Source organism: Callorhinchus milii, unplaced genomic scaffold (genome assembly GCF_018977255.1).
Source record: "Callorhinchus milii isolate IMCB2004 unplaced genomic scaffold, IMCB_Cmil_1.0 Scaffold5, whole genome shotgun sequence".
In the NCBI taxonomy this organism is placed as follows: Eukaryota; Metazoa; Chordata; class Chondrichthyes; order Chimaeriformes; family Callorhinchidae; genus Callorhinchus; species Callorhinchus milii.
Genome location: NW_024704746.1, coordinates 2,807,726 through 2,826,987, shown reverse-complemented (window position 1 = coordinate 2,826,987; position 19,262 = coordinate 2,807,726). Strand labels below are relative to the sequence as shown.

The 19,262-nt window shown below is 51.3% G+C and overlaps 1 protein-coding gene across 1 annotated transcript; it reads left to right on the top strand.

Moving 5' to 3' along the window:
- Positions 1-2,512: 2,512 nt before the first annotated feature.
- On the top strand, positions 2,513-16,676 carry LOC103191256 (cytochrome P450 4B1; the record flags this gene model as incomplete). Its single annotated transcript, XM_042334933.1, has 12 exons — positions 2,513-2,695; positions 7,018-7,162; positions 8,006-8,050; positions 8,140-8,267; positions 8,951-9,075; positions 12,848-12,999; positions 13,291-13,397; positions 13,862-14,052; positions 14,447-14,580; positions 15,099-15,163; positions 16,024-16,106; positions 16,460-16,676. Coding segments are annotated over 12 exons (1,527 nt in total), but the record flags the coding sequence as incomplete, so codon positions are not given.
- Between the last annotated feature and the right edge of the window lie 2,586 nt (positions 16,677-19,262).

The window sequence follows — 19,262 nt, the reverse complement described above, 5'->3', positions numbered from 1 at the left end:
ATCCAAACCATCAGCTTGGGTCCAAACCCCTGATGGTCCAGAGCCTTGGGACGTTCTCCCAACGTGAAGGGCGCCGTAAATGGCATTTTGTATTGTGTTGTATTGTAAATGATAAATATAAATGTTTCTCTTTTTCTTACTTTCTCGTTCTTTCTCATTCTCTTTCTCATTCTCTTTCATTCATTCTCTCTCTTTCTCATTTTTCTCTCTCTCTTTATTTGGGACCTCTTTTATCTACCATTTTCATAAACGACCTTGCAAGCACAGTGGCTAAAATTGAGATAACACAAAACTAATGAAGGTGGTAGACTGCAGAAATGAACAGGACAGGTTACAAGGTGGACTTGAACACACTTGGGCAGATGGATAGCAGATGAAATTCAATTTAGAGAAATGCAAAGTGCTTCACATGGGGACAAAAAAATCCAGGAAAGATCTATTATTTAAATGGAAAATAATCCGTAAGGAAAATGAAAAGGACCTGGGGATCCTGATCGACAATAAATTGAAGCTATCGCAGCAGTGCTCGATCGGGAGAATACAGAGAAGGGCAACCAAAATGATTGAGGGGACGGAGGGATTGGACTATGGGGAGCGATTAGATAAACTGGGCTTGTTCACGCTGGAGAAGAGAAGGTTGAGAGGCGATATGATTACGGTCTTTAAGATTCTGAAGGGACTAGATAATGTGGACCACATTAAGCTGTTTTATCTTGTACTGAACGGTAGAGCCAGAGGACACGGCCTGAGATTGAAGGGCGGTGTAAATTCAGAATAAATCTGCTGAAGCACTACTTTAGTGAGCGAGTAGGTAGTAAACCTATGGAACAGGCTCCCTCAGGAGACAGACGGTGGAAGCAGAAAGTGTCGATTCTTTCAAGAATAGGTGAGGATAGATTTCTATTAGGAAACAATATCTCGGTTTACGATGTATAGTTGGGGACACGACACGTCAAGCGACTGCCAGGATGGTGTCAGGCGAACTGGGTGGACATCAGTCTTCTTTCGCCAGCAAATTCTTCGAAAGGAATTTCTCTCTCGGGGTGTTCTTGCCAACAATCCCCCGGATGCAATCAGTCGCTCGCTCCATGGCTGTTTGTGGGGACTCACTCATCAACGGAGCTTAGCTACAAAAGCAACCCAAGTCCAAAAGTTACAAACAAAAACTTGACAGCACAGAAATTCAGATCCTTCCACCCCCCCCACACACATACACACCACCCCCACACCGCTCTGCCTCTCCTCTGGTGCTCCAGGTTGCCCCGCGTGAAGGGTGCGCTATACAAATGCAAGTTGTAGTCCAATTACTTTTTTTTTGCAGGATTTCTGGCAGTTTGCGGGTTCTCTGCAATAAAAGCCAAGTCACGTCTCTGGGGCAAAGGGCTGGTGGGGGCGGAGTGGGGTGGAGAGAAGGGAGCGAGAAAAGAGAAAGAGGGGAAAGAAGGAGAGGGGATGGAAAGAGAAGAGTGGAATTGAGAGAAAGAAGCAAAAAGAGGAAGGAAAGAGAGAGGGAGAGAGAGAGAGAGAGAGAGAGAGGAGGGGAATGATGCCGGAATTAAATACACCCCGAGGCTGGAGGGAGGAGCAGGGACTGAGTGACAGACACCAGTGTGTGTCTGTGACAGTCTCTCTCAGTCTCAGTGCGTGTGTGTGAGTGTGTGAGAGTGAGTGACAGTGCCTCTGAATCACTGTCAGTCTCAGTGCCAGTCAGTCAGTGCCTCCCAGTCAGTGCCGTGTGTGTGTCAGTGCCAGGGCTCAGGTTGGGGTTGGTTTGGGGGCTAAGGAGCTGAGGCTGAGGGCTGGGGTTGGGGGGCTGAGGGGTCAGGTTGGGGCTGGGTTTGGGGGCTGGGGTTTGGGGGTTGGAGCTGAGGGTTGGGGTTAGGGGCTGAGGGCTGGGGGGGTGGGGCTGAGGGTTGGGGTTAGGGGCTGAGGGTGGGGTTGGGGGGTTGGGGCTGAGGGTGGGGTTGGGGGTTGGGGCTGAGGGTGGGGTTGGGGGGTAGGGATGAGGGTGGGGTTGAGGGGATGGGGCTGAGGGTGGGGTTGGGGGGTAGGGGTGAGGGTGGGGTTGAGGGGATGAGGGTGGGGTTGGGGGTTGGTGCTGAGGGCTGGGGTTAGGGGTTAGGGGCTGAGGTTGGGGTTGGGGGTTGGGGTTAGGGGCTGAGGGCTGGGGCTGGGGGCTGAGGGTTGGGGGCTGAGGGTTGGGGGCTGAGGGTTGGGGCTGAGGTTGGGGCTGAGGGTGGGGTTGGGGGCTGAGGGTGGGGTTGGGGCTGAGGGCTGGGGTTAGGGGCTGAGGGTGGGGTTGGGGCTGAGGGCTGGGGTTAGGGGCTGAGGGTGGGGTTGGGGCTGAGGGCTGGGGTTAGGGGCTGAGGGTGGGGTTGGGGCTGAGGGCTGGGGTTAGGGGCTGAGGGTGGGGTTGGGGCTGAGGTTGAGGGTGGGGTTGGGGGTTGGGGTTAGGGGCTGAGGTTGGTGCTGAGGGTGGGGTTGGGGGCTGGGGATGGGGGCTGAGGGTGGGGGGCTGGGGCTGGGGGCTGCCCCGCTGCCCCTGGCCCTGTGGGTGGGGGTGGCCGCGCTGTGCGGAGTGGCCGCGCTGCTGGTGAAGGTCTCGGGGCTGCTCAGCAGGAGATGGCGGCAGCACAGAGCGCTCCTGCCCTTCCCCGGTCCCCACAGGCACTGGCTGCTCGGGCACCTGCAGGAGGTAAGGCAGCCCCACCGGGGGGGGGGGGGGTGTCAGTGTGGGGGGGTGTCAGTGTGGGGGGGTGTCAGTGTGGGGGGTGTCAGTGTGGGGGGGTGTCAGTGTGGGGGGGCAGTGTCTGGGGGTGTCTGTGTGTGGGGGTGTCTGTGTGTGGGGGTGTCTGTGTGTGGGGGTGTCAGTGTCTGGGGGTGTCAGTGTCTGGGGGTGTCAGTGTCTGGGGGTGTCAGTGTCTGGGGGTGTCAGTGTCTGGGGGTGTCAGTGTCTGGGGTGGTCAGTGTCTGGGGGTGTCAGTGTCTGGGGGTGTCAGTGTGTGGGGGGGTGTCAGTGTGTGGGGGGGTGTCAGTGTGTGGGGGGGTGTCAGTGTGTGGGGGGGTGTCAGTGTGTGGGGGGGTGTCAGTGTGGGGGGGTGTCAGTGTCTGGGGGTGTCAGTGTCTGGGGGTGTCAGTGTCTGGGGGTGTCAGTGTCTGGGGGTGTCAGTGTCTGGGGGTGTCAGTGTGGGGGGGTGTCAGTGTCTGGGGGTGTCAGTGTCTGGGGGTGTCAGTGTGGGGGGGGGGTGTCAGTGTGGGGGGGTGTCAGTGTCTGGGGGTGTCAGTGTGTGGGGGTGTCAGTGTCTGTGGGTGTCAGTGTCTGGGGGTGTCAGTGTCTGGGGGTGTCAGTGTGGGGGGGTGTCAGTGTGGGGGGGTGTCAGTGTCTGGGGGTGTCAGTGTCTGGGGGGGTCAGTGTGTGGGGGGGTCAGTGTGGGGGGGGGGTCAGTGTGTGGGGGTGTCAGTGTGGGGGCTGGTGTCAGTGTGTGGGGGTGTCAGTGTGGGGGTGTCAGTGTGGGGGGGGTGTCAGTGTGGGGGGGGGTCAGTGTGGGGGGGGTCAGTGTGGGGGGGGGTCAGTGTGGGGGGGGGTCAGTGTGGGGGGGGGTCAGTGTGGGGGGGGGTCAGTGTGGGGGGGGTCAGTGTGGGGGGGGTCAGTGTGGGGGGGGGGGGGGTCAGTGTGGGGGGGGGTCAGTGTGGGGGGGGGTCAGTGTGGGGGGGGGGTCAGTGTGGGGGGGGGTGTCTGTGTGGGGGGGGTGTCTGTGTGTGGGGGTGTCTGCGTGTGGGGGTGTCTGTCTGTGTCTGTCTGTCTGTGTGTGTGTGTGTGTGTGTGTCTGTCTGTGTGTGTGTCTGTCTGTCTGTCTGTGTGTGTGTGTGTGTGTGTGTGTGTGTCTGTGTGTGTGTGTGTGTCTGTCTGTGTCTGTCTGTGTGTGTCTGTGTGTGTGTGTGTCTGTCTGTCTGTGTGTGTGTGTGTCTGTCTATCTGTGTGTGTGTGTGTGTGTGTCTGTCTGTCTGTGTGTGTCTGTGTGTGTGTGTGTCTGTCTGTCTGTGTGTGTGTGTGTGTGTGTGTGTCTGTCTATCTGTGTGTGTGTGTGTGTGTGTCTGTCTATCTGTGTGTGTGTGTGTCTGTGTGTGTGTGTGTCTGGGCACACGAGTTAGGAGTTAGGGCTGGAAAGCTGTGGTTGTGTGTGTGTGTGTGTGTGTGTGGTGGGGGGTGAGGGGGAAGTGGAGTAACCGGTTATACTTCCTCCTGTTAACAATGTCCTGATTTTGGTACAAACCAACCGGGTCAGGACACCCGGTATCCCATCAATTAATTCCCATTTCTGCTCAGTCTTGTGTGTGTCCCTTTACAAAAAGTGTATATTCTCACGTATTCCTTTCCGCTAAAAAATCCTGGGCGCAGATTACGAACGTGAGATTTATTCCCCCGATTCTATCTGGATGTTATCTGTCCATATTTATGCGTTTCCAACGCCTTGGGACGCCCTCCCGACAAGAACGGTGGAGCTTGGTGGTTAGAGCACTTGCCTTGAAAGCGAGAGGGACCTGGGTTCGATTCCCGGGCAACGTGAAATGTTGGGCAAGTTTCCTCGCTCCCCACCCCACACCTATGCCTCTATTTAGCCAAAGCCTTACCTAATCTCCGCCCACCTCAGCTCCTGTTGACGCTGCAATTATAAGTGTGTTATGGAGCATGCTGATCAGATATCATTGCTTATGTGTGTACCTCAGCCAAGCTGAGTTCAATCCCCGGCAGGTCAGGGCGAAACCTTGGGCAAGTTTCCTTACTCCACACAGAGCCTAATAATAATCCCTCCCAAACCCAAAACAATAATAAATTGGTCATTTTCAATCCACGACTGTTTGTGGGACATTGCTGTGCGCAATTGGCTGCCGCGTTCGCCCACAAATATACAGTCAGTTCACTTTACAGTGTGTTCTGTGAAGCGCTTTGGGACGTCCTCCCGACGTGAAGAGCGCTATATCAAATGCAAGGATTATTATTATTATTAAGTACCTGTTTAAAGCCAAGTTCATAACAGCTGGTGAAAGGAGTCAGAGAGTCTTGGAAATTTATTTATTTCTCAACACACATTGACTCGGAGATCACTATTGTTATGCTCTTGGCTCCAAACCCTGTTTGTTCTCCTCTGCCTACCAATACACAGTCTCCTAGCCGTCCTTTTAACTCCTGCAGAGCTGTGCTCACCGGTTGATCAAACGTCGTCGCGTCAACTGAGACTAGGTGGAATTTCAGGGCTTTAATCTACACTTCATAAAATGGAATATACAACAGCAACAAATTACATTCACATTCACACAGAGCCTTTCACGTTGGGAGGACATCCCAAGGCGCTGGACAGTCAAGGATTTGGACCTCAGCTGGGGGTTGGGATCAGGAAGGGTGGAGGGCGGGAAGGGTGAGAGTAGGAGGGTGACTGAAGATGTGGCCGAAGACGAGGGTCTTGAGACGGGCCTTGAAGGAGGTGAGGGAGGGAAGCGGGGTGAAGGGACTGTGGATGGAGTTCCAAACGGTGGGGGCAGAGAGACTGAAGTCAACTAGAATCTCTCCCTCCATGTCTCCATTAGCTGGTGAGACTCCAGCAGTTACCCCAACACACACTCTGGGGATCCCCCCAAGCCTTGGCTTTTGCCAACCTGCACATAATACCTTTTGGAATTAGGTAAAGCAGGGAGCGTCCCTCCAGGGAACGAGAGAGAGAGAGAGAGCATTCCATTCCAATCTATCTCTGGGATTTCCATGTGTAGGTGTGATGCACGGAAATCTCAAATTTGTTTTGGAGACTCTTAAGCAACGGTGATGGGTTTCCGCTTGTGTCAGGCTTGGAAACAAATTGTCAAGATGGTTTAGATTTCATGACTGAAGTGACAAGTGATGGGTGTGTGGAACAGAGACATAGGCAAGATTTTCAGCAGGGACTAGAAGATTTTCGGGTAACTATTTTTGGCAAAGAAATTGATCGAGGGGGTGGCGAGTGAGAGATTGTTTTTGTGTGTGTGTTAGGTGAAAACGTGGAAACGTTCACAGTCAGTTCACTTTACAGTATATTCTGTGAAGCGCTTTGAGACAACAAAGACGTGATAATGCGCTCTATCAAATGCAAGGATTATTATCAGTATTATTATTATTATTAAACTCAGCACTGCCTACAAAGTGTCCAAACCAGACTGAGAATTCCACAAGTGCTTTGATGTCAGAGAAAGAAACAAGTGTAGTTTTTGTAAGAAAAACGTTTTCATTGAGATTTCGAGATTGGTCAGATAAATTGAGATCTTTTGCGATCTTTTCCCCTTTTCCAATAAAAGGAATCATTTTCCCGTGTTACCTTATCGGATACTCCGTTCGTCAGATGAGACGTTAAGCCAAGCTCCCTGTCCGTACCCTGTCCAGGCGGACTTTAAAGATCCCGCGGTGCTATTTGGAAAAACAAGAGTAGGCAGTTTCTGTCACTCTCCCCGTGTCCTAACCAACAATCCCCCCGGATAAAATCAGTCACTCAATTCATGGCTGTTTACAGGGATAACACTGCATGCAAATTAGCTGCTGCGTTCAGCTACAAAACACAGTCACTACACTTCGCTGAAAAATCCTGTGAATCGCTTTGAGATGTACTCCTAATGTGAAAGGCGAATGCAAGGGATTATTATATTTTTCTGATGTTTCATGCCGTTCTAATCCTTGTAGAGTCCTGTAGCTGAGTGGTTAGAGCACTTGTCTCACAAGCAAGAGGAGCTGGGTTCGATTCCCGGGTGGGGCGAAACCTTAGGCAAGTTTCCTTACTCCGCACGTCTCTTTTTCCCCAGCAGGAAGTAGGAACCCAGTTTTTAGTCGATTAGCAGATCACTTTTCCGGTGTAATAATCCCTTCCAAGCGCAATTGGCTGCTGGGCTTCACCAACAAAATACACGGTCACTCTACAGTGTGTCCTGTCAAGCACTTTGAGGCGTCTCGATGCTGTGATAAGGCGCTATATCAAATGCCAGGATTATCTGTTGCAGTTCTCTCATGATGGGACAGATTTGGCCAAGTGTGTGATTTGGGCCAACACCTACCCCTACGCTTTCCCGCTGTGGTTCGGCCCATTCATCGCCTTCCTGAACATCTGCCACCCGGATTATGTGAAGACCGTCCTCAACAGCTCGGGTAAGGATGGTGAGGAATGGCAGGACTGAGCCAAGGCCATTGGTGGGGTGGGGTGGGAGGTGTGCAGATAATAATATGGTCTTTTAGTTTTTATCAACTGGTCTTCTTGATGACGTTCACGAACAATGTGCTACTTATCACTGACCAGGAGGCTGAGATTCTTCCTCACTCTGGAGTCTTCTCAGAGCTGAATGGCCCCAAGGTGCTGTGTTTGGCAATGGATGTCGGAATCGAGTCAGCCCTCTGTGACGGTCTCCAGTCCGATTCCTGAGCCAATTGGGTCCACGGTACCAGGGCACTCACTGCTGATGACAGCGCAGTCCAGCCTGGCTCATCGGCAGAACCTGGATGGGCAGACAGTTATTGGGGGCAGGGAATCCTCCCACTCAGCTCCTGTTAACCCCTCAAGTCAAGCTAAAGTCCTATCAGGTAGGGTAGTCCTAGCTGGACAAGCAAGAGGAAAGCTTGCCAATCAGCGATATCAATGGCCAAGCTGTGGGGGTTTAGCTGGTTAGACTCCAGCAGTTACCTCAACGCACACTCTGGGGATACCCAAGCCTTGGCTCTTGCCAATCTGTGCCTAATACGCTCCAGAATTAGGTAAGAAGGATACGTCCCTCCGGAGAGAGAGAGAGAGAGAGTGCGGATTCCATTCCAGAACGCTCCCTAGCCACATTCCCCCTCTCTCCAACGTCATCCCTGGGAAACTTTGGTGGTGGGGGGGAGAGAGAGAAGGGAAAAATGTTTGCTATGCCTGAGTGTTGATCGTCCATTGTCATAATCTTGCTGCTATGTTAGTTTATGCCTCACTCCTTCCTGACTCTGTGATTCCGTGTTTTTCAGAGCCAAAGGATGATATAGTTTACCAGTTCCTTGTCCCGTGGATTGGTAAGTCCCAAGAGTTCTGTTCCTGGGTGTTTGGTAGGAGGATCTCAGGAGTATCTGGATTAATGGGATCTCTCTGTGACTGTGACCAGGTGATGGTTTGCTGGTGAGCAATGGGCAGAAGTGGTTCCGGCATCGCCGACTGCTGACTCGTGGCTTTCACTTCGACATCTTAAAGCCCTACGTCAAGGTGATGGCGGATTCCACCAAAATCATGCTGGTGAGTCCTCGAGGACTGTCTGTGCACTCGTGTCTGGGTGTGTGCGCGGGTCAGTGTGTGTGTGTCTTTGTGTGTGCGCGTGTCTGTATGTATGTATCTGCGTGTTTGTGTGTGTGTCGGTGTGTGCATGTCTGTGTGTATGGGTGTCAGTGTGTATTTGAGTATCAATGTGTATTTGCGTGTCAGTGTGCATTTGCGTGTCTGTGTGCATTTGCGTGTCTGTGTGCATTTGCGTGTCTGTGTGCATTTGCGTGTCTGTGTGCATTTGCGTGTCTGTGTGCATTTGCGTGTCTGTGTGCATTTGCGTGTCTGTGTGCATTTGCGTGTCTGTGTGCATTTGCGTGTCTGTGCATTTGCGTGTCTGTGTGCATTTGCGTGTCTGTGTGCATTTGCGTGTCTGTGTGCATTTGCGTATCTGTGTGCATTTGCGTGTCTGTGTGCATTTGCGTGTCTGTGCATTTGCGTGTCTGTGTGCATTTGCGTGTCTGTGTGTATTTGGGTGTCAGTGTGTATTTGGGTGACTGTGTGTGTATGCGTGTCTGCGTGTATGTGTGCAGCTGTGTGTGTCAATGTGTGTGTATGTGTGTCAGTGTGTGTGTGTGTGTGTCAGTGTGTGTGTGTGTGTGTCAGTGCGAGTGTCAGTGTGTGTAATGTCTCGGTGTGAACACTGATTTTATTGCCAGGACAAATGGGAGAGGCTCTGCTGCGAGTCCGGCTCGCTGGAGATTTACCAACATGTCAGCCTCCTGACACTGGACAACATTATGAGATGTGCCTTCAGTTATCAGAGCAACTGTCAGACCTTGAGGTGAGTTGGAGCTAGCGACTCGGGGTACATACAATCACTTGTGTTTCGGAGAAAGGTGAGTGCACGGGGGAGAAAAGTAATTTCTCTTCTCTAATACTAATACTAATCCTTGCATTTGATATAGCGCTTTTCACGTCGGGAGGACGTCCCAAAGCGCTTCACAGAACACACTGTAAAGTGAATTGACTGTATATTTGTGGGCGAACGCGGCAGCCAATTGCGCACAGCAATGTCCCACAAACAGTCGTAGATTAAAAATGACCAATTTATTATTGTTTTGTTTTGGAGGGATTATTATTAGGCTCTGTGTGGAGTAAGGAAACTTGCCCAAGGTTTCGCCCTCTGCCTGGAATTGAACTCAGGTCTCTCACTTGCAGGTCTCTCCTCTTCCGTCCTCCCCGCTTTCAGCCACTACGCCCCGAAACTTTGGAACTCTCTCCCCCAATCTCTGCACCTTGTCCCCTCCCTCCTTCCCCTCTTTTAGATCACGACTGAAGACCTTGCTTTTCCACCGCGCTTCCAGTCAGCCCCGTCCCTCCTCCCTCCCCCGGGTCGGCGTCAGGCTCCATCAATGGAGTCCTGTAGCTCAGTGGTTAGAGCACTCGCTTTGCAAGTGAGAGACCTGAGTTCAATTCCAGGCAGAGGGTGAAACCTTGGGCAAGTTTCCTTACTCCACACAGAGCCTAATAATAATCCCTCCAAAACCCAAAACAATAATAAATTGGTCATTTTCAATCTACGACTGTTTGTGGGACATTGCTGTGTGCAATTGGCTGCCGCGTTCGCCCACAAATATACAGTCAATTCACTTTACTGTGTGTTCTGTGAAGCGCTTTGGGACGTCCTCCCGACGTGACAAGCGCTATATCAAATGCGAGGATTATTATTATTATTAAGCGCTCCAAGATATTGCCCCTCGTGAAGGGCGCTGTGTGAATGCAAGCTCTTGTGGTTGTCCACCTCCCACCTCTGTGAGTCCAAGCCATCGACCCTCTATGGGTTGGGATTCGGATTACAGCACTTCCAATCAGATCAGCCATGATCTAATAGAATGGCGGAACAGGCTCGAGGGACTGAATGGCCTCCTCCTTTTCTTATGTTCCACCACCCTGACTTCCCCTCCGCTGGCCTATCGGGTAAGATCAAGTGTCGTTTCTGTTCTCACCCCTCGGGCTGCCCGCCTTCCAGAAGGTTCTCCTTTAGCAGACGGTCGAGGTGGGATTCAGGATGACCACCAGGGATCATTGAAAGGATTGAGCTCCTGGTGGGAGCTGTGCCCTTAGCCCCCAGTTGGCTGAGATGGGTGTTGCAGCACTTCCCATCTGAGGAACGTGATTCACCCTCACACAGAGGAAGAGGAGACACTGGAAGACAGAGCTCGCTCGAGCACTTGTCACTAGGATCAGGCCAGCCTTGCCCTGCTGGAGCCTAGTGTGTATGTGTGCGTCTTGTGTCTGTGTGTCTATAAATGTGTGTGTCTGGATCTGTATATATGTTTGTCTGATTACTTGTGTGTGGGTCTGTGTGTGTGAGTGTGTGTGTCTGTATGTGTGTGTATCTGGAGAGGCTATCCAGTCACCAGACCTGCTCGGGTAGTTGTGAAGACATGGTTCAGGTCCACGATTTGGTCCCAAGATTATAATAAATATTCCTTGCATTTGATATAGCGCCTTATCACATCGCCGAGCCATCTCAAGGCGCTTCACTGAATATAGTGTAACGTGAACTGACTGTGTATTCGTTGGTAAAACGCAGCAGTGTCCCCCAAACTGTTGCGGATTGAAGTGACCAAATTATTACTTTTTTGTTGGAGGGATCATTACCCCCAGGAAAGCAATCTGCCAACTGGGTTCCTACTTACTGCTCGGTAAACAGAGGCGTGCGGAGTAAAGAAGCTTACCTAACGTTTCACCTTGCCGGGAATCGAACCCGGGTCATCTCGCTTGCGAGGAGAGTGTTCTAACCACTGAGCTACAGGACTCCTGTATGTGTGCGTGCGTGTATGTGTGTGTGTGCTGATGGGTGAGGGGGCTGGGGAGGCGAGAGAGGGTTGTCTGTGGGGCCAACTCTCGTTCACGGTTCAGCAATGTGTTTTGGTTTAATTGTCCTTAGAGAGGGAGAGTGTGGTGCGGTGGCGAAGCTCACTCACCAAATAAACAAAATATTGTACAAAGAAACTTATTAACATGCCCGTGCTGTGATCTGAGGATCATTCCGCCAATCAGCACAGAGTCCTGGCCTCGCCTCTTTTTTGGAGTGCGGATCACGGCTGATAAAGTTTTCTTTTTGTATAATAACTCGCCCAACTCCTCTCGCTGACTGCGAACTCCAGAGGGAACATTGCGTTCTGAACACGAGACCTGAGCTGGCAGGACTGGGAAGGTTCAGCCCAGTCACGCTTGGCTGGGTCTCTTTAATGAGACACAATATTGTTGTATTTCAGCTCCTGTAATAGCACGGAGGCCTGTAGCTCAGTGGTTAGAGCACTTGCCTCGTAAGCAAGTGATCCGGGTTCGATTTGCGGGTAGGGCGAAATGTTGGCCGTGATTCCTTACTCCACCTGCCTCTGTTTACCCAGCAGAAAATAAGAACCTGGTTGTTAGTCGATTGGTAGATCGCTTTTCCGGAGGTAATAATTCCTTCAAAAAAAACCTAATAATTCGGTCACTCAATCCACGACTGTTTGTGGGGACGCTGCTGCGCGCAATTGGCTGCCACATTTCACCACAAAATATACAGTCAATTCACTTTTCAGTGTATCCTGTGAAGCGCTTTGAGACATCTCAAAGACGTGATAAGGCTCTGTATCGAATTATTAAAATAATACTTTAACTACTGATCGCCTTGTGAGGGCTCAAACCGCGCTTGTCGGAAGTGACGATCCTTGTGGGGGGAATGTAAGCAGCTCTCCACGGAGCTGAAGGGCCTCCAGCTTGACATGTTTGGCAATGGAATGGCAGGATCGAGCCAGCCCTCTGTGGTAGTCTTTAGTCCGGTTCCTGAGCCAGGCTGGTCCGCAGTATTCCAGTATTGCAGTATTAGCCCTGAGCCAAAGCCCTAATGGGTAGGGTGGGCCTAGCTGGATAAGCAGTGGGGAAGCTTGCCAGGCAGTGCTCTCAATGGCAAACTATGTGGTTTTAGTTGGTTAGTCTCCAGCAATTACCCCGACGCACACTCTAAGGCCCCAAGCTTTGGCTCTCGCCCACTACTCTCCAGAATTAGGTAACTAGAGTGCATCTCTCCAGGGAGAGAGAGAGATTCAGTGCGCACTCCATTCCAGACACAGCGATTGTTTTATACGTAAGTGGCATTACATATGTGGAACTCTGTCTGGATACAATCAATTCACTTTACAGTACTGTAGCTCTTTGGATAGCTCTTTGGAAAAGCCATCACAGACACGATGGATGGGCCTTATGGCCTCCTGTGCTGTATAATTCTATGATTCTATGATGATATTGTATATCCTGTGAAGCGCTTTGAGAGTCTCAATGACAATTGAAGGGATATAAAAATAACATAAGCCTTCAAAAAAAAATTTGATCACAAAGTCACTCAAATCCTATTTGTGGGACACTGCTGAGTGCAATTGGCTTCCGCGTTTCGCCCACAAAATATGCAGTCACTACTCTTTACAGTGTATTCCGTGAAGCGCTTTGAGACGTCTTGCAGCCGTGATAAGACGCTATATCAAATGCAAGGATTGTTATTATTTATTATATCATTGTATTATCAAATTCAAGGATTATTATTATTATTTATTGTCTTTCAGTAACAACTCGTACATCCAGGCAGTGTATGAGCTCACCTACTTGTGCAACCATCGCTTCCACACGTTTCCCTATCACAGTAACCTCATCTTCCACCTCAGCCCCCATGGTTACCGTTTCCGCAAGGCCTGCCGACTCGCCCACAGACACACCGGTAAGTCACCGGCAACCCCCCCTGCCGCCGCTGCCCCCTGCTGAGGCAACCCCACTCTCCCCAGCCAATTAAAGTAACTCCCAGAGGTTTACAGTCACACTGTGTATGTGCCGGGGCTCGCTCCCCCACTGGAGCTCTGCACTCTAACCCCAGTGCTGTCGAGTTGGTGAGGGAGATTGGGAGTCGGGTGGGGGTGAGAGAGATGGTTTGACTGCACGCCTGGGTGCGTTTGACGGGCTGAGACTTGAGCAAGGCACAGAGTGAGGTCTGAGTGAATGTCTCGTTGGACAGACGAGGTGATACGGCAGAGGAAGGAGGCGCTGCGGTCGGAGAAAGAGCTGGAGAAGATCAGTGGCAAACGGTACCTGGATTTCCTGGACATCCTGCTGTGCACACAGGTAACACTCCCAAACACCTGTCCTCAGGTAACATCCCCACACACCTGTCCTCAGGTAACACCCCACACACCTATCCTCAGGTAACACACCACACACCTATCCTCAGGTAACACACCACACACCTGTCCTCAGGTAACATCCCCACACACATGTCCTCAGGTAACATCCCCACACACCTGTCCTCAGGTAACACCCCACACACTGGTTCTCAGGTAACAATAACAAGCAGCACATCTGTCACAGTGCCGTTCACACCGGGAATACGTCTCAGAGCGCGTCACAGCGTCGACAACAAAGTGACAGAGGACGTAACCAGTCAGAGTTCTTGTTATATTCTTGTTATTGTCGTATTGTTGTGACATTGTTGATGTTGGTGCTGACATTGTGATGGATCGTATGCTTGATCGAACGATTGGTGGATTGATTGAGCGATTGATCGATTGATTGATTATTGATTGGCTCAGGATGAGGAAGGAAAGGGCTTGTCAGATGAGGAGATTCGGGCTGAGGTGGACACCTTCATGTTTGAAGGTCACGACACGACAGCGAGTGGGATCTCGTGGATTCTCCACACGCTGGCTAATCACCCCCAGCACCAGGACCTGTGCCGGGCTGAGATACAGCAGGTACTGCAGGGGCGACAACACATCGACTGGTGAGTGAACTGCCTCCAGGGGTCAGGCAGTGGAGTTGTGTAGCGTAATGGTCAGTGCGCTCGCCGAGCGAACGAGAGGACCTGGGTTCGATTCCCTGGCGGACAAAACCTATAAGATCATGGCTGATCTGTACCTCATCTCAAGTTACCTGCCTTTGCCCCATATCCCTCGATCCCCTGACCTGATAAACATCTCTCCACCTCCGTCTCGAAAATGTGAATGGATCCAGCCATAATCCACAGCCTTTTTTTGGGTGGGGAGAGAGTTGCAGATTCCCACCACACTTTGTGTGTTTTATTGGTAATAAAATGTGATGTGAGCTGTGTGTTTCCTATTAATGTCTCTCTCTCTCTCTCTCTCTCTCTGTCTCACTGTTGCTGGCGTCTGTTGCAGGGAATCTTTGGGAAAGCTGCCGTACACCACCATGTGCATCAAAGAGTGTCTGAGGCTTTACCCCCCTGTGCCTGGCATCTCCCGCAGACTGACCAAACCTGTCCACTTCCCCGACGGCAGGGCACTCCCTGCAGGTCTGGGTCTCGCTGTCGCTCACTCGCTCACTCACTCACTCGCTCGCTCACTCACTCACTCACTCACTCACTCACTCACTCGCTCACTCACTCTCACTTGCTCACTCACTCACTCACTCTCACTCGCTCACTCACTCACTCACTCTCACTCGCTCACTCACTCGCTCGCTCACTCGCTCGCTCGCTCACTCACTCACTCACTCTCACTTGCTCACTCACTCACTCACTCATGCACTCCATCACTCCATCGCTCACTCATTCCATCACTCAATCACTCACTCACTCCATCGCTCACTCATTCCATCTTTCACTCACTCACTCAGTCACTCACTCACTCACTCACTCGCTGACTCACTCACTCACTCCATCAGTCCATCACTCACTCACTTTGTCACTCACACACTCACTCATTCACTCACTCACTTGAGCGTGTGGGTGGGTGGTGGGGGTGTGATTGAAAGACGGGGGAAACGAGTGACCCCTGTTTAGGGGCTGAATTCGGACTCTCTTTCTTGCAGGTTCTTTGGTCGGGGTCAGTGTGTACTGTCTCCATAGAAACGCCTCAGTCTGGGAGAATCCAGAGGTAACGTTGGTCCCCGTCTCAACCCCACACCTGCCCCCTCCCCCTCTCACACACTCTTGGACACCCCCCGATTATTATGGGTCTTCTCTGGGTGGTGGGTGGGGCAGGTAGGAGAGAGGATATTTGTATAGTCAACCCTGTGAGATCCCAGATTTGGATGAAGGACCTTTCAGCCCATTTCAACTCAGTCAGGTTGGGCAGGGAATTTTCAAGCGGTGGAGGTTGGCGTCAGGAAAAACAGGGAGCCTTCCCACTCTGTGGGGTCCAAGGAATTTTTTTCCCACTCGGCTCCCATTGACCCTGCAAGCCAGAGCCCTTGATGGGATAGACCTGGGGCTTCTGGTTGATTTTTGGAATCCCCCATCGCATCTTAGTTAGAGCGCTCGCCTCGCAAGCGAGAGGACCTGGGTTAGATTCCCAGCCAGGGCCAAATGTTGGGCAAGTTTCCTTATTCCAGATGTCACTGTTTGCCCAGCAGTAAGTAGGAACCCAGTTGTTAGTCGATTGGTGGATTGCTTTCCGGCGTTAATAATCCCTTTAAAAAAAAACAATAATAACTTGGTCGCTCAATCCATGACTGTTTGCGGGGACGCTGCTGTACGCAATTGGCTGCCGCGTTCCGCCCACAAAATACACAGTCGCTACACTTTACAGTATATTCTGTATACTACCCCCCTCTCTCTCCCCCCTCTCTCTGTCTCCTCCCTCCCTCTGTGTCTCCCCACAACGACGTAATAAGGCGCTCTATCAAATGCAAGGATTATTATTATTATTGATTGGGGGTGAGTTGCGAGCGAGCGAGTGAATCAACCTGAGCCCAGGCAGCAGAGTAACGCACTGCCTATCTTGTTCCCTCCCAGATCTTTGATCCTTTAAGGTTTTCCCCGGAAAATTCCATGAACAGGCACTCGCATGCCTTCATTCCGTTCTCCGCAGGACAGAGGTGAGAAAATATTCAAAACGTTTTAGCATCTCATTTCTTGTTTTGCATTTAAACATGTTCCCTCTTTCCCGCACCCTCTCTCTGTCTCGCACCCCTCCCTCCCCCCCGCCCTCTCTCCCCCCACTCTGTCTCCCCCTCTCTCTCCCCATCCTCTCTCTCTCTCTCTCTCTCCCCCCCACCCCCTCTCTCTCCTCTCTCTGTCTTTCCCCCATCCTCTCTCTCTCCTCTCTCTCTGTCTCCCCTCCGCTCCCCCCCTCTCTCTCCCCCCCTCTCTCTGTCTCCTCCCTCCCTCTGTGTCTCCCCCAATTCTCTCCCCCTCCTCTCACTCTCTCCCGTCCCTCTCTCTCTGGCAGGAACTGCATTGGGCAGCAATTTGCGATGAACGAGATGAAGATTGTGACGGCGCTGACACTTAGCAGGTTCCAGCTCGCGGTGGATGAGGCGAAGCTGCCTTCTGCCATCCCCCAACTTGTGCTGCGCTCGGTGAATGGCATCCACCTGATCCTCAGTCCCCTGGCCTGAGGTGGGGGAGAGAGGGGGAGAGGGGCGAGAGAGAGAGAGAGAGAGGGGGAGAGAAGGTGTAGAGAGTGGGGGGGGAAGAGGGAGGAAGGGAGAGATAGCGAGCGGATGTCAGAGATGATTATTTTAGGTTTCAGCCTATAGCTCGGTCACTCTCGCTCTTGCATCTGAGTCGGAAGGTTGTGGGTTTGTGAGGAGACTCTGAGCTCACAGTCCAGGCTCCAGTGCAGTGCTGGGGGCAGCCGCATTGTCAGAGGCGAGACGTTAAACCGAGCTCTTCCCATCTGTAGCCTGTTCGGGCAGACGTTAAAGATCCCCCGGTCCTGTTGGAAAAGAGAAGAGAGTTTCTCTCTCTCTCTTTGGCTGATAATCCCCCTCCTCTCCAGATAAAATCAGTCACTCACTTTAACTGCAAACTGACTGTTTGCAGAATGTTGCTGTGCGCAAATTTCACACGCACAAACCTTATAACCACAAAATATTATGATTTAGGCAATTTAGGTAGACTGATACACTACTTGTAATTTTTAATTAATAATTTTATATATGATATATATATATACACATATATACACACGTTAGCTGTACCCGTTGCAGCTACTCTTGCAACCAAAGGATCCAATATGGAATGTAGATTTCAGGGATACCACTCATGAACCATTTAACGCACCACAAAGACTGTGTGTACGCCTTAAGCAAAACTGCCCTACGTGTGCGATGAGCTTGTAGAAGATTCTATCAAGGCTACATTAAACAAAGGGGTTTAGTGTGTGATCCAGCAGATCCTTGAGTTGTTGCAAGGCTTTCGTGTAGACATTTGCAATCCTTTCAGCACTCAAGTCCAGCTATGCTGTTCTTTGAGAGAGAGAGAGAGAGAGAGAGAGAGGGTGTGGAGAGTGGGGGAGGGGGAAGAGAGAGGAAGAGAGAGATAGCTAGCAAATGTCAGACACAATTATTTTAGGCTGATTTGACCGGGAAACTCATTTTGTCATGTTCTCGTATGCCTTTCTCCATCGAAGTCCAACTGTACTGTTCTTTGTCCTTCAGTTTCCTTTAATCGGCCTTCTCTCTTTCATCTGGCATTATTATTTGACCTTGAAAGGCTTGATCTTCGTTTCTTAGGCATCTTTATCCCTTAAGATTAAGAAAAATGTGCTCGTTAGCATCCGAGCATCCTCGCCTGTCTCCGCCAATACCTCTCTCCGAAAGCCGCTGAAACCCTGGTCCATGCCTTTGTCACCTCTCGGCTGGACTACTCTAACGCCCTCCTCGCCGGTCTCACCTCCACTACCATCCATAACATCCAGGTCATCCAAAACTCTGCCGCCCGCATTCTCACCCGCACCAAACTCCGCTCCCGATCCCCCCAGTCCTGGCCAGACTGCACTGCTCCCTGTCCCAGAGAGGATCGATTTCAAGATCCTCACTGTTGTCTTCAAATCCCTCCACTCCTCTGCACCCCCCGACCTCTCTGACCTCCTCTCTCCTCACAACAGTAACCGTTGTCTTTGTCCCTCCGGGTCTGGCCTCCTCCTCGTCCCCCGAGTCCTCCGCTCCACCCTCGTCGGCCGTGCCTTCAGCCACTATGCCCCGAGGCTCTGGAATTCCCTTCCTCACTCCCTTCGCCTCACCTGCTCTCTTCCTATTTTCATGTCTCGGCTGAAGACCTTTCTTTTCGACCGCGCCTTTGGTCACCTTCCCCCCCTCCCCCTCCCCCTGGCCCGGCTGCGGGATCCGTTACTGTGAAGCGCTCTGAGACGCCATCCGGCGTGGAGGGCGCTATATAGATCCAAGTTGTTGTTATGTTCACATATTTGCGCACATATCCTGTTGGGAAGACTCATGTTGGGAGCACCACTTGTTGGAGTCCATACGTGTGATGAGTTTGTTTAGGTCACAATAGGAGATGTTTCTGATGAGGTATAAATCATATCTCTACATCAATTGGTTATTGCATTATTGGCGGACAGACACACAAATATACAGACAGACGCACGGACACGCAGACACGTACGCAGACAGATAAGAGACCTGGGTTCGATACCCGGCACGGCGAACTCTTGGGCAAGTTTCCTTACTCCACACGCCCGATAATAACCCCGACAAGAAAAAAAATAATATAACAATAATAATCCTTGCATTTGATACAGAGCCTTATCACACCTTCTCGACGTCTCAAAACGCTTCACAGAACACACTGTAAAGTGGATTGACTATATATTTGTGGGCGAACGCGGCAGCCAATTGCGCACAGCAATGTCCCACAAACAGTCGTGGATTGAAAATGACCAATTTATTATTGTTTTGGGTTTTGGAGGGATTATTATTAGGCTCTGTGTGGAGTAAGGAAACTTGCCCAAGGTTTCGCAAGTTATTTGTGGAGTCCTGTAGCTCAGTGCTCTAACCACTGAGCTACAGGACTCCACGAATAAGTGTAAAAATAAATAATAAATTGGTCACTGAATCCCCGACTGTTGGTGGGACACTCCTGTGTGCAATCGGCTGCCGCGCGTCGCCCACAGATACATACAGTCAATTCACTTTACAGTCTATTCTGTGAAGCGCTTTGGGAGTCCGGTTAAGCGCTTTGAGACGTCCGGAAGACGTGATGCGGCGCTGTATCAGAGGCCAGGACTG